The sequence below is a fragment of the Mytilus trossulus genome, chromosome 1, assembly GCF_036588685.1.
Source record: "Mytilus trossulus isolate FHL-02 chromosome 1, PNRI_Mtr1.1.1.hap1, whole genome shotgun sequence".
NCBI lineage: Eukaryota > Metazoa > Mollusca > Bivalvia > Mytilida > Mytilidae > Mytilus > Mytilus trossulus.
The window spans coordinates 68,471,293-68,484,571 of NC_086373.1; the positions used below are offsets into that span (position 1 = coordinate 68,471,293).

Sequence of the window (13,279 nt, forward strand, 5' to 3'; positions counted from 1 at the left end):
CAAAACGATTAATTTGAATGATCATCCAGTGATTCATATATTATCTACATGATTGGTCTTTGCATATTAAGTTAACAAAAGTTTGATCTGATAGGTAATCATCAACACTTTAATATCAACATGAATTGTTTAGAGATTTGATTGAATATAATAAATGTAGTGTTCAGTTTTGAAACATCTAATTTTCATTAATATGTTTTTACAAGTTTACTGTATTAATTGTCTTCTATTTCAATGTGGTAACATTTTTTTCATTATTGATATGATTTTAGACAGTATTCAGATGTAGGTACTCAAAAGTACAAATGTTATAATCAAAATTATCTCTTGGACTACGAAAAATCAAATATTTGTTTGCTGTTAAATAATCAAACTTTAAATTACATATAGATTATATGACAGATTATTTCAATTTACAAAGACAGAAATTTATTCTATGAAAAAAATCCTTTCAAGTTTTAACACCAAATCCTAGCATAATCCAATTATTCAACTGTAGCATGTACATGAATTAAAATATTCCAAACTACACAAATTATTTTATTTTACAAATACATACACACTATAAAAACATAAATATAAAGTTTTCTCATACTAATATTTGTTGATCTATTTGACATGTATCACATACAGGGACTTTAAAAAGAAATCTTATTTCATTTTCATGTAATTCCAAAATATCACAAATGAGAACTTTTAAGTTCATTTATATAGATTTTATCAAAAGCATTAAGATAAACATCGTATTTCCTATGAAATGTTTAGAGCAAAAAGTAAACAGTTGTACCCTTTATAATATCATCAATGAAATATATCATTTGGATTTGTTTACTTCTGATGACCAGACAATATCCACATGTGTAAAATTCAAAAAATTTTGGTACAGGTGCTTTCTACAATATTATGTTCAACTTTTATGGCAAGATATGTTATATTTATTTAGTTGCATCTATTCAATATTGAATTCCATGATTCCATATCATAAGTAAAATATGGATATTGATATTCAAAATCTACTAAATCTAAAACATTTTTTTTTAAACCAATTCATAAATTGTACTGTTTACTAGTTCTTTATTGTTTTATTTTTTTTCAAAACACACAATAATTTTAAGTAAAATTTCAATCCGAACTATTTAAACATGTGGATAAATTAAACAATGGTAAATACAGCAGAATCACACTTAAAGTTTAATATCTTCTCCATATTCACTCCCTCCTTGCTTAGATCCCTGGCTACTTGTCCTTGACCTAAAGACAGCCTTGACCTCTGACTGATCTGATGATGTGTTTGGTTGCATACTGCTGACATTGGATTGTCTCCCAAAGGATTCTGCTGTAAATCCACCATTAATAAATCCATCTTTTGAGTCTTCTACAAAGAGAAATAGCAGAATATTTTAAAGCAACATAAAGAACTCAATGAAGGACTATTATGGGTATATTAACAAATTCAACTGTAATGTGTATATGATTACTTAATTTTAACCTTTACAAATTAATCATATTTTTACATATTTTTGTATCCACTTAATGTACATTCAGTCATTGAGGTTACCCGCTTCAAAGAAAAATATTTTTTTTCATAAAAATGATGATAGATAGTAGAGTGAAATAAAATTCCCACTTATTGGAGAAAGCTTTAACTAAAACTAAGACAGTTCAAGCAATGGCCTTTCATAATATTTGACTTGTTTCAACAAAATTAGCAATTTTAGCTCTGGCACTCTTTACTTGAATTTTCAGTAATTATTGTACTCTTCATCAATTGCAAACAATTTTAAACAAGAATATTCTTTACATCCATGGAGATTTTCAGGAATCTTGTTGAAAGTATCAAATACAAATTCAAGACAAAATAATTAATAGTATTTAATGTAATGGGACAGTAAGTTTTTATTTTTTTCAGAGAAATTTGATTGCAAACCGTGGTGACACATTGTCTGTGTTTCAGTTTCCAGTAAAAAAAACCCTTAAAATGAATGGAATTAATAGGCTATAGGCATGAACACACATGTAGACTTCTACCCATCTGAATACATAGGTTCAATATAACAACTTGACCAAACTATTCAGCTCTGATGAGCAGAAAAGATAAACAAACCATGATAATCTTGTTCTAAACGTAAACAAACCATTTAACAATTTAATTTTAATAATTTTCAAATTGAATTTTCTCATCCCTACAATGTATATTGAACCAAATACAGAAGAACACAAATTTTACAATAACCCATTGTTTAAAAGATTTACATGTAACACAACTCATATCTTATTTTAATCACACACAGTTTAGTTAATAATTTTATTTAGAGTTTTCTATAAAGAACATTAAACATGCAACTATGTTTTGTTTTTTGATATTGAAATAAGGAGATTTTAGTTTTTTTCTATATTTCTCTTTTAGTAATTAACATGCATAATGGTATTAATAATTTTAAGAAATAGTACTAAAAAGAAAAAAGAAACTCATTAAAATTTGAGTATTACCACAGTGCAATAAGAAGCTCCATATCTTTTTTGAAAGACATTATCGCAAAAAAAACAAAATCATCTTATTTGTTACCATCAATATTATCTTATGTTCTCTCTTCAAAACAAAAATAATCATCATGAGCTTTGCTTTGAATCTTTGTTCAAGTGGTTAAATATTACATAAATTTACATTATATAAATGTTTAAAGTTTTTACTTATCTCTGTAGCTCTAAAGATATTGGCGATGAATTTCACTACATTATGTGATGCAATTGTTTTAACATAGAAAGAGAAAAATATTTACCACACTATTGTAACAAAAATGCAAACATTATTAAATTTAAAAATGTATTCTCATCTGAAAATGTTGTAGTATTAGAAAAATTGTGTAGATTTATACGATTTATATCATTGAAAGTCTGTCCTCCTGGTTAGAGGAACTGTACTATTATTATAATGTTATTTATTTTCACACATGCGAAACAAAGATATGTATAATATATGAACTGTTATTATCTCTGTAGCTATGTACTAGTTTATGAGAATAAAATCATTCAGTTATCTTGTATGCTGTTGAATATTACTTGTAATGACAAGCTTATTATTCAAAGTGGTAGTAGGTCACTTTGTCTCACTGTTCATTTCTGTTGGGGTTTTTTTAAATCTAGTATAGTTCCTTTCTAAGTACCAGAATAAGCTACAGGATAACCAATTTTTGCCCCACAAATTATCACAAATTGTTTCCTTGATTTTTCAATTTTGATGGTATCCAGCAGAACAAATATCTGCTGTGATTACATTTTCTAGTTTTCTTAATTTAAATATGTTGCCACACACATTTCTAACTTTCAATATAATTACAGTAAAGCATTGATTTCATATAAAATTTCCTGATTTTTCAGTAATACTGACATGTTTCAACAGGCAACACATTTTGTTTTAAATTTTTCAATGTCCATTATATCATTCAAATTACTGATTTATTCTCTACAGTTCATACTAAATGATGATTTTATTTATGTTTTGATAGGATGATCATGAACTTTAGTGTAGGCTGACATAAGTTTTGAACTTCTACAGGTGTCAAAATGCATATTTTTAAACACAATAAAAGGTAATTGACATTTGCAAAGAACTATAAACTATTTTTCAAGGGAGGTAATCTATATTAGTTATTTCTATACAACAGTTAGTCTATTAGTTATGAATCGTTTGCATGCTAAATAAAAATGTTAAATTGTTAGTTGAGGTATTTGAATCTGTTTGACAACACTTTGTCTCTAAATCCTAAATTAATACACAAATAAAAAATAAAAAGAAATTTGAATTCATTCTTCAAATTGTTAGCAGTCATATTTTCTATACTTTTATTTTTTTTTAATTATGATGCATATTTGATTAAAAAACAAAGTGATAGTTGTAAAATAAATATAGTATTAATCTTTTGTAAGTGATTAGTTGCAGAGACATTAATTACATCTGTTTTAATATCTCTAACAGATTTAAATTATTCTACTTATCTCCCCTTTACTTATAGTTTGATTTCATTCTAACATTTGAAGAATATTGAATCATTTCAAAATTTGAAAAATATAAAATTACTAAAAAATTTGAAAAAATTGTTTATCAAAATTTCAATCAATAGATTACAATTATACAAACAATGCAGAAACAAGTTTTAAGGGGAGATAATTTCATTTGGTATCAGTATTAAAAAGTGTAAAACAATATCAATGCATAAAAATAATGTTAACATTAGAATCTTGCTCTATACTTTACCTCATTAATTATTTATTCTGCAAGGAAAATTTTACACACTGGATATACACATATATTTACAAACATTCAAATGTTACAAAATCATTTTTCTGATTCATGCATTAAATATCAGCCACTGGATGATGATGGATAGCTTTTCAATGTCCAGCGCTTAGTCAATGGATGTAAAGCATCAACAATCTATCCTTCTTTTTCTATTGAAAATATTGAATGATTGTTGGTTGCTTAACGTCCAGTGGTATTGAAAATATCATAGTATGGGAAAATAATAAGCAAATTAAAATGAACAACAATTGTTTGAAAATAAGGAAGAAGAACTAGTGAATTATTTGATAATACTTTATCTTTTGTTATATTTTATGATCCATTTCCAACTGAAAGTTGAAACTGGTTATATAACATAAAGATAATAATGAAGACTGAATTAAAAAAAGAGTCTTTTGTTTATTGTACAAAAAATGTTATATTAATCAAAATCTCTATCATAACTCACAACCATATATATTTGTCTTTTAAAAAGCCAAACCAGCTTATATTTTCCATAAAAGCAGCTGTTTAATTCTGTTATCTTTACCAAAAAGCAATGTTAACAGACAACAAAAAAATAAGACAAAAAAAATCTAATTTTAGTACTAATAAGAAAAAAAAATATTCGAAATTATACCTTGTCCCCAACTGTAATTCAAATTACTGAATGCTACAAGTACAAAACAATACATATGCTATTTTATATTATAACATACATGTGTATTACAAATTATATGGTTTACTAGTGAGTATAATTTGACTATGAAATCAGGTGAAACACTCAGAAAAGTGAACCAGCACCATGCAAAAGTGCATGTTCTTGTTCATTATAACACATATTTATTGCAATGATATCATAACTAAGGTCAGAATTTGGGGAGTTTGAAGGACATTTAAGCTCCCTTTCTCCAAACAATGTGTTAAAATCAAAACAGATGAGCCTTCCTTTTACCCCTTGTTTCACAGTCACCCCTTTATTTCTACAAAATAAAATTGAGAATGGAAATGGGGAATGTGTCAAAGAGACAACAACCCGACCAAATAAAAAACAACAGCAGAAGGGCACCAACAGGTCTTCAATGTAGCTAAGTAGCTATATGAACTCTATTTCTTTAAGACAGGTCAATTTTAATTTAAACAACCGGGACTATAAATACTTTACCTATTAGTCACAGCTTAAACAACTTCAGTTTGCCTGGAAAGGGTATCTTTTACAAAAGAGATTTTTAGTCTACTTTTGCAATAAATCTATTTATAGAAAACTAAATTTATATATAGAAAACAGAGTTTATCACTTATAATTGGTATTTACATAATTTCTAAAATAAATACATATATACATGTACAGTTACATTACACATAAAGCAGAATAAAGCATAATTAACACTGTATTATTTAAATTTGGAGTAATTATTTAATATGGAATTTAACTAAATCATGGATTTCATGGATATTTACATGTCAGAGCTTGTTACCATGGAAACAATAGACAACCAATTAAATATCACATCATGAAAAAAATCCCATCCAGCACACAAACCTATTGATAAATATAAATCCTGTGCGGCGCACAGACCTGTTAAAAGCTATAAATCCTGTGCGGCGCACAGACCAAGTGAAGATTATAAATCCTGTGCGGCGCACAGACCAAGTGAAGATTATAAATCCTGTGCGGCGCACAGACCAAGTGAAGATTATAAATCCTGTGCGACGCACAGACCAAGTGAAGATTATAATCCTGTGCGGCGCACAGACCTGTTAAAAACTATAAATCCTGTGCGGCGCACAGACTTGTTGAAAACTATAAATCCTGTGCGACGCACAGACCTGTTAAAAACTATAAATCCTGTGCGACGCACAGACCAAGTGAAAACTGTAAATCCTCTGTGGTGCACAGACCAGGTGAAAACTGTAAATCCTCTGTGGTGCACAGACCATGTGAAAACTGTAAATCCTCTGTGGTGCACAGACCAGGTGAAAACTGTAAATCCTCTGTGGTGCACAGACCAGGTGAAAACTATAAATCATGTGTGTCGCACAGACCAAGTGAAGATTATAAATCCTGTGCATCGCACAGATTAAGTGTAGACTATCTATCCCGTGCGGCACACAGACCAGGTAAAGATTATAAACAATGTGTGGCGCAGACCAGATAAAGTTATAAATCCTGTGAGCTGCAGAGACAAGTTGATGGTAACAAACATAAAAAAATCCAGTGTGCTACACACAACACAGACCAGGTGATGATAACAAGTACTGTATGGTACATAAAATAGAAGACAATAACGTATCCTGTGAAATACACTTAGTTGTAGTTTGAAATTAATATGAATTTTCATACTGAGGTTGTTAAATTGTCTCATTGGCAATTTACACAGCTCTCGATTTACTTTTGAACATGAATGTTAAAATTATTTGGTTGTACTTTTAATGTACTAAATTACAAGATGCTTCTTTGAACATAGAAAATTACAAAATGTCAGTTCTATGATATATTTATTTCATATTTGTGTATTTTACTCTTAATATATAATTTTATTGTGTCACACGTTAAAGTTACATACAATATAGACAACTCTTGCTGTAATTAGCTTGATTATAATAAATAAATGAATATGTCTTACAATAATAATGATCAGCATTAACAATTCAAAGAAAATTCATTACATCATCAAACTGGTGATGTGAGTTACATAGTAATTTATTTTAGGTTAAAATGCAGATGCTGTATGATCTAAGATATAAGCATTTGAAAATTATCTAAGGGACATAATATTCAAGACAAAATTAAGGCTGTTTATTTCTTTTCTTAATAATGACTTTGAAAATAATAATTAACAAAACATTTATTATGTTATTAAAAACAGTAGAAATGACCACATGGTGATGTTGCATTATGAAAACACTACAAAGTAATCCAGTCTGAAAAGGGAAATGGTGAAACACTTTAAATATCTATATCTACTGCATTGAGCTAAAAAAAAAGTAGCACATGGACCCCCATATTTTACTTTTGCAATAGGCTTAAGATTGCTTTAAAGATGTTAGATCAAACAGCTTTCAATATAATAATTCTGTATGACATGACAAAATATAGAAATGTAAGGTATATCTTCATGTATTTACAGGAATCTCGATAACAGTTTTAGAATGAAAGAAATTAATATAATGTCTATGAAAGTTAACCAGAAAAACATTTTGTTCTTCTTTGCTTGTTTCAAAGTTAACATATAAAATATTTTGTTCTTCTTTGCATATTACAGAATTGCACATTAAACTTGACTTGAAAAAAAATGTAATTGTAGGATCTTTACTGTGTGATTTGGCTTAAATTTCCAATGACTAAGTGTTCAATACATATTATAACATTTATGACCATGACATGTAGATATATATGGAGAATGTAATGTGAGTTTAAAAATGAAAAGGAAATTACAGTATGTATTCTACTCTTACTATATACATCCATGTTCATAGATCAAACAATTTATTGACATCTATTTAGCAAAAATAAATCTGTTTAAGACATTTGTATAAATACAATTATCAGCAAAGTATTTATAAATTAACTACATCTACAATGAATAAAAATATAACTGATTATTGATAAGAAATAGAAAATTTCACAATTGACATGAAGGTTAAAACTATTAACTATATATGTACTGTGAGCAAAAAGCTCCTTGTTTTGTATTTGAAACCCCAAAATCAATTTGAACATAAATTAGAATAGGGGGTGCACAATGGCATTATAACTTGAGGATTTTGAAAAAGTGTCTATAAGTTTTTGTGTGTTAGGAAGAGTTATGGATACAAAATGTGTATCCCCATCAAAGAAAATAGTCCATAAAATTGTTATAATATGTGTCTTCTTATTTGACAATAACAATGTTCATGTTTTTGTAAAAAATAAACCCCTAAAAATTACTTTTTTTTTAAACAAAAAAGTAGGTGTACAAAGGTATGATGAAAGAAATAATATCTGAATTGAATGGTTTTGTTGGAATATTCGTATGAAGCATTGCTAAAATTGAGACATTCATTTGTGGACAAAATTAATTATTTCCGAAAAATGCATGAGAAAATCTAATACTATAAAGAAATGTTATAAAATAAGACTACAGGTAAATAACTTTTAAAAAAACCCAGCTTAATACAAGTTATACCTGAATAAATGTTTATTTTCATATTTGCTAATTTGTACATTTTTGTCTTTTAAGTCCATTGAATAATATTTTTTTTTTGTTGGATAATAGCAAAAATTTTACATGATTTCCACTGTTGATCCCAGCCAGATTTTTTTGTAAGAGCTTTATCTAGAATAGATTTATGAAAATCAATAACTCTCTGGACTTCATCAGTAATTACAATTTCCTGTCCCTTAGTTTTTATATCAATATTAAAATTTTGAGGAGCTTTATCTAGAATAGATTTATGAAAATCAATAACTCTCTGGACTTCATCAGTAATTACAATTTCCTGTCCCTTAGTTTTTATATCAATATTAAAATTTTGAGGAGCTTTATCTAGAATAGATTTATGAAAATCAATAACTCTCTGGACTTCATCAGTAATTACAATTTCCTGTCCCTTAGTTTTTATATCAATATTAAAATTTTGAGGAGCTTTATCTAGAATAGATTTATGAAAATCAATAACTCTCTGGACTTCATCAGTAATTACAATTTCCTGTCCCTTAGTTTTTATATCAATATTAAAATTTTGAGGAGCTTTATCTAGAATAGATTTATGAAAATCAATAACTCTCTGGACTTCATCAGTAATTACAATTTCCTGTCCCTTAGTTTTTATATCAATATTAAAATTTTGAGGAGCTTTATCTAGAATAGATTTATGAAAATCAATAACTCTCTGGACTTCATCAGTAATTACAATTTCCTGTCCCTTAGTTTTTATATCAATATTAAAATTTTGAGGAGCTTTATCTAGAATAGATTTATGAAAATCAACAACTCTGTGGAATTCCTCATTAATTACAATTTCCTTTCCCTTAGTTTTAATATCAATATCAAAGTTTTGAGTTGAAGTTTTATGAGCAGGTGTTTGAGTCTCGACTTCCAAGTCATCTCTATTAGCATTTTCCAGTGCAGGACATTGTGAATATATATTTTTATCTGATTTTTAAGTCAAAATATTTTTGTCTTTTATAAGAGCTTTATCTAGAATAGATTTTGAGTTGAAGGTTCAGGAGCAGTTGTTTGTGTCTCAGCTTCCTAGTTATGTCTATTAACATTTTCATAAGCAGGGCATTGTGAATAAATTTATATTTTTGTAACATTTGTATCTGACATTTAAGTCAAAGTTAATATTTTTGTCTTTTGTACATGTTGTAAGGGCTTTATCTGGAATAGATTTATGAAAATCAATAACTCTGTGGGCTTCCTCGGTAATTACAATTTCCTTTCCCTTAGTTTTGACTTATAAATTACATTAAAGGTTTATTTTACTTTTCAAAGCCAATACTATTGTAAGACCTTTATCTGGAATAGATTTATGAAAATTAACAACTCTGTGGGCTTCCTTACTAATTACAATTTCCTTTCCCTTAGATTTTATATCAATATCAAAATTTGAGTTGAAGTATCATGAGCAGGTGTTTGAGTCTCGACTTCCAAGTCATGTCTATTAGCATTTTTATGAGCAGGACATTGTGAATGAATGTATATTTTTTTAACATTTTTTTCTGACATTTAAGTCAAAGTAAATATTTTTGTCTTTTGTAAGAGCTTTATCTAGAATAGATTTAAGAAAATCAATAACTCTGTGGGCTTCCTCATTTATTACAATTTCCTTTCCCTTAGTTTTGACTTATAAATTACATTAAAGGTTTATTTTACTTTTCAGACCCACTTCTTTTGTAAGAGCTTTATCTAGAATAGATTTAAGAAAATCAATAACTCTGTGGGCTTCCTCAGTTATTACAATTTCCTTTCCCTTAGTTTTGACTTATAAATTACATTAAAGGTTTACTTTACTTTTCAAACCCACTTCTTTTGTAAGAGCTTTATCTAGAATAGATTTAAGAAAATCAATAACTCTGTGGGCTTCCTCAGTTATTACAATTTCCTTTCCCTTAGTTTTGACTTATAAATTACATTAAAGGTTTACTTTACTTTTCAAACCCACTTCTTTTGTAAGAGCTTTATCTAGAATAGATTTAAGAAAATCAATAACTCTGTGGGCTTCCTCAGTTATTACAATTTCCTTTCCCTTAGTTTTGACTTATAAATTACATTAAAGGTTTACTTTACTTTTCAAACCCACTTCTTTTGTAAGAGCTTTATCTAGAATAGATTTAAGAAAATCAATAACTCTGTGGGCTTCCTCAGTTATTACAATTTCCTTTCCCTTAGTTTTGACTTATAAATTACATTAAAGGTTTATTTTACTTTTCAAACCCACTTCTTTTGTTAGAGCTTTATCTGGAATAGATTTATGAAAATAAACAACTATCTGGGCTTCCTCAGTAATTACAATTTCCTTTCCCTTAGTTTTAATATCAATATCAAGTTTTGAGTTGAAGGTTCAGGAGCAGGTGTTTGTGTCTCAGCTTCTGAGTCATATCTATTAACATTTTCAGGAGCAGGATATTGTGAGTAAATGTAAAAAAATTGTCTGTTTTTATCTGACGTTTAAGTCGAAATATTTTTTATTTTTATTTTGTGGGACAATGTAAAAAATTTCATGTGATTTCCACTGTTGACCCAATCAAAATTACATTTCAAAATAAGTTTGTCAACTCCTATCTACTAGTGTAGTCCTCGCTTAATCTTAATTGATTATTCTATTTTTACAAAGAAAATGATATTTATTTTCAGATTATTTTTTTTAATCTATTACACTACAGCTAGTGTATATAATGGAGGACATTATAATGAAGCTTTTAGAAAATTGTTTAGAAGTGAATTATAAATTACATTAATATTTAATTACTTTACTCTTCCAAAGGAAGTACTTTTGTAAGAGCTTTATCTAAAATAGATTTATGAAAATCAATAACTTTCTGTGCTTCCTCAGTAATTACAATTTCCTTTCCCTTACTTTTTATAACAATATTTATTTGAAAATTTTGAGGTGAGGATTGAGTAACAGGTGGTTGTGTATCAGCTGCTGCTGCTTCATCTATGTCCACTTGTTCTGGAGCAGAAACTTCTGACTCTTCACCATTACTACACACTGGTATTGCTGTCAGTGAGTTGCAGTAGGCAGTGAAAACTTCAGGAACAAATTTGCGTCTGATTTTTTTTTCTGAAATAAAAGATGATTATCAAACTCATTTTTTTCAAAACCAATGTCTAGATCTTATTTACAGCTCTTCCATAAAAGCATGTAAAACAAAACTTTGATCAACTTGCTTGCTTTGTTTGCTTGGATGTTTGCTAACAATAGGTAGGCAGAGTGTAATTTGTTGACAATAGACAAGCTGAACATATAAATCTTTTACATCATATTGTGTTTTTTACTTTTAGTTACAATGTATAATTGTAAGGACTCAACTTAACTATAACAGATTTATATGTGTGATGAATGTGCAAGAAATAAAATTATTTGTAATTCATATATTTTCTCTTTGATCCTACTGCCTAATATATTCAAGTATCAACGTAGTATACTGGCTGTATCACTGAAAATATCAGGCAATACAGTGTGACGTCATAATTACCGATAAACTGATTAACAGGTAGTTTCGTTTTTGATAATGACGGGCTCGTCTAGATATTCCACATGATATAGTCAGTATCAAAAATGAAACTATCTATTGTTCTATATTTAGCTGTGTTTTTTTTTCTTGACGCAACAGTTAGTTTGAGTACAGTTTCTCAATTCAATCCAAACGTCAAATTTTTTATTATTATATGAATATTTTTTTTAGATAGCTCCTTTGTTTTATACATGTTTATTATATACTTAGCATTGATATAACAGCTTTTGCGTATGTGAAATGAGCAGAAGTACACAAGCCATAATTTCACACTTGGGCTTATAACCCATATCAGGTGCATCTCATGCAATAACCCCATAATAGTGCCTCTCATGCAAGTGACAATATCACCAGATGTTTGCTCTCCCTTGATGATCATGATTATTTCAAACAGGTTTGACTGAACATATGATTCCTATATTTAACAAGAGGCTGTCACAACGACAGCAAACTGGATTGATTAATTAATATTTATTTGTGTCCTGGCAATATCACAAGAACCATAACTGATGAATGGTGAAAGTGAAAATCGTCAATATCAAATTTGGCCTCCATTTTGTAGTCAGTATCAACATATTAAAATTTGAAAAGCTTAGATTGAATGGTTCATGTGTAAATGCAACAACGTGAATGGAAACATCATTTTACGATCTTTCAAGAACCATAACTCCTGAATGGTAAAAGTCAAAATCCTCATTATTGAACTCGAACTCTATTTTGTCATCGGTAACAACATATTAAAATTTTAAAAGCTTTGGTTGAACGGTTCATGAGTTAATGCACGGACACAACTGGAAACTCCATTTTTCAATCTTTCAAGAACCATAACTCCTGAACGGTAAAAGTCAAAATTGCCATTATTGAACTTGACCTTCATTTAGTTGTCAGTTACAACATATTAAAATTTTAAAAGCTTTGGTTGAATGGTTCATGAGTTAATGCACGGACAACATTTGATTGCCGCCCACTCGCCGTACATCCCCAAATCAATAACCGACATTTTTGTCACAAAAATCAGGTTTAAAATAGTTATGTTCTTACCAACTAGTTCTTCAATTTTACTTGACACCTCAGGGTATGTTTTGTAAGCCTCTTCCCAGGTGTTTATCTTAACTGTCTGACATAAAAATGTCTGTAAGCTTTTTCGAGCCTTTAACCTATCGACAGTTCCAGCTGCTTTTTCCAAACCCTCTTCGGCAGCAAGGCTTAAGTACATTTAATGTCGAAATCCTGATCTGGTGTACTAAAATATATTGACACTGTATGTTTGTGGC

At 28.6% G+C, this 13,279-nt stretch overlaps 1 protein-coding gene across 2 annotated transcripts in view; it reads right to left on the bottom strand.

The window, feature by feature from the left end:
- LOC134683187 (LHFPL tetraspan subfamily member 5 protein-like) overlaps positions 1-13,279 on the bottom strand; it is a 29,873-nt gene continuing 16,594 nt past the window's right edge. Inside the window, exons 3-4 of one of the 2 annotated variants that reach the window (XM_063542326.1) lie at positions 4,920-4,952; positions 1-1,375 (exon numbers count right to left, since the gene is read on the bottom strand). In XM_063542326.1, coding sequence (XP_063398396.1) covers positions 1,185-1,375; positions 4,920-4,952 — 224 coding nt within the window. In that variant the 3' untranslated portion in view covers positions 1-1,184. The remainder of the gene's footprint in view (positions 1,376-4,919; positions 4,953-13,279) is intronic. The other variant, XM_063542335.1, reaches the window with a different exon arrangement.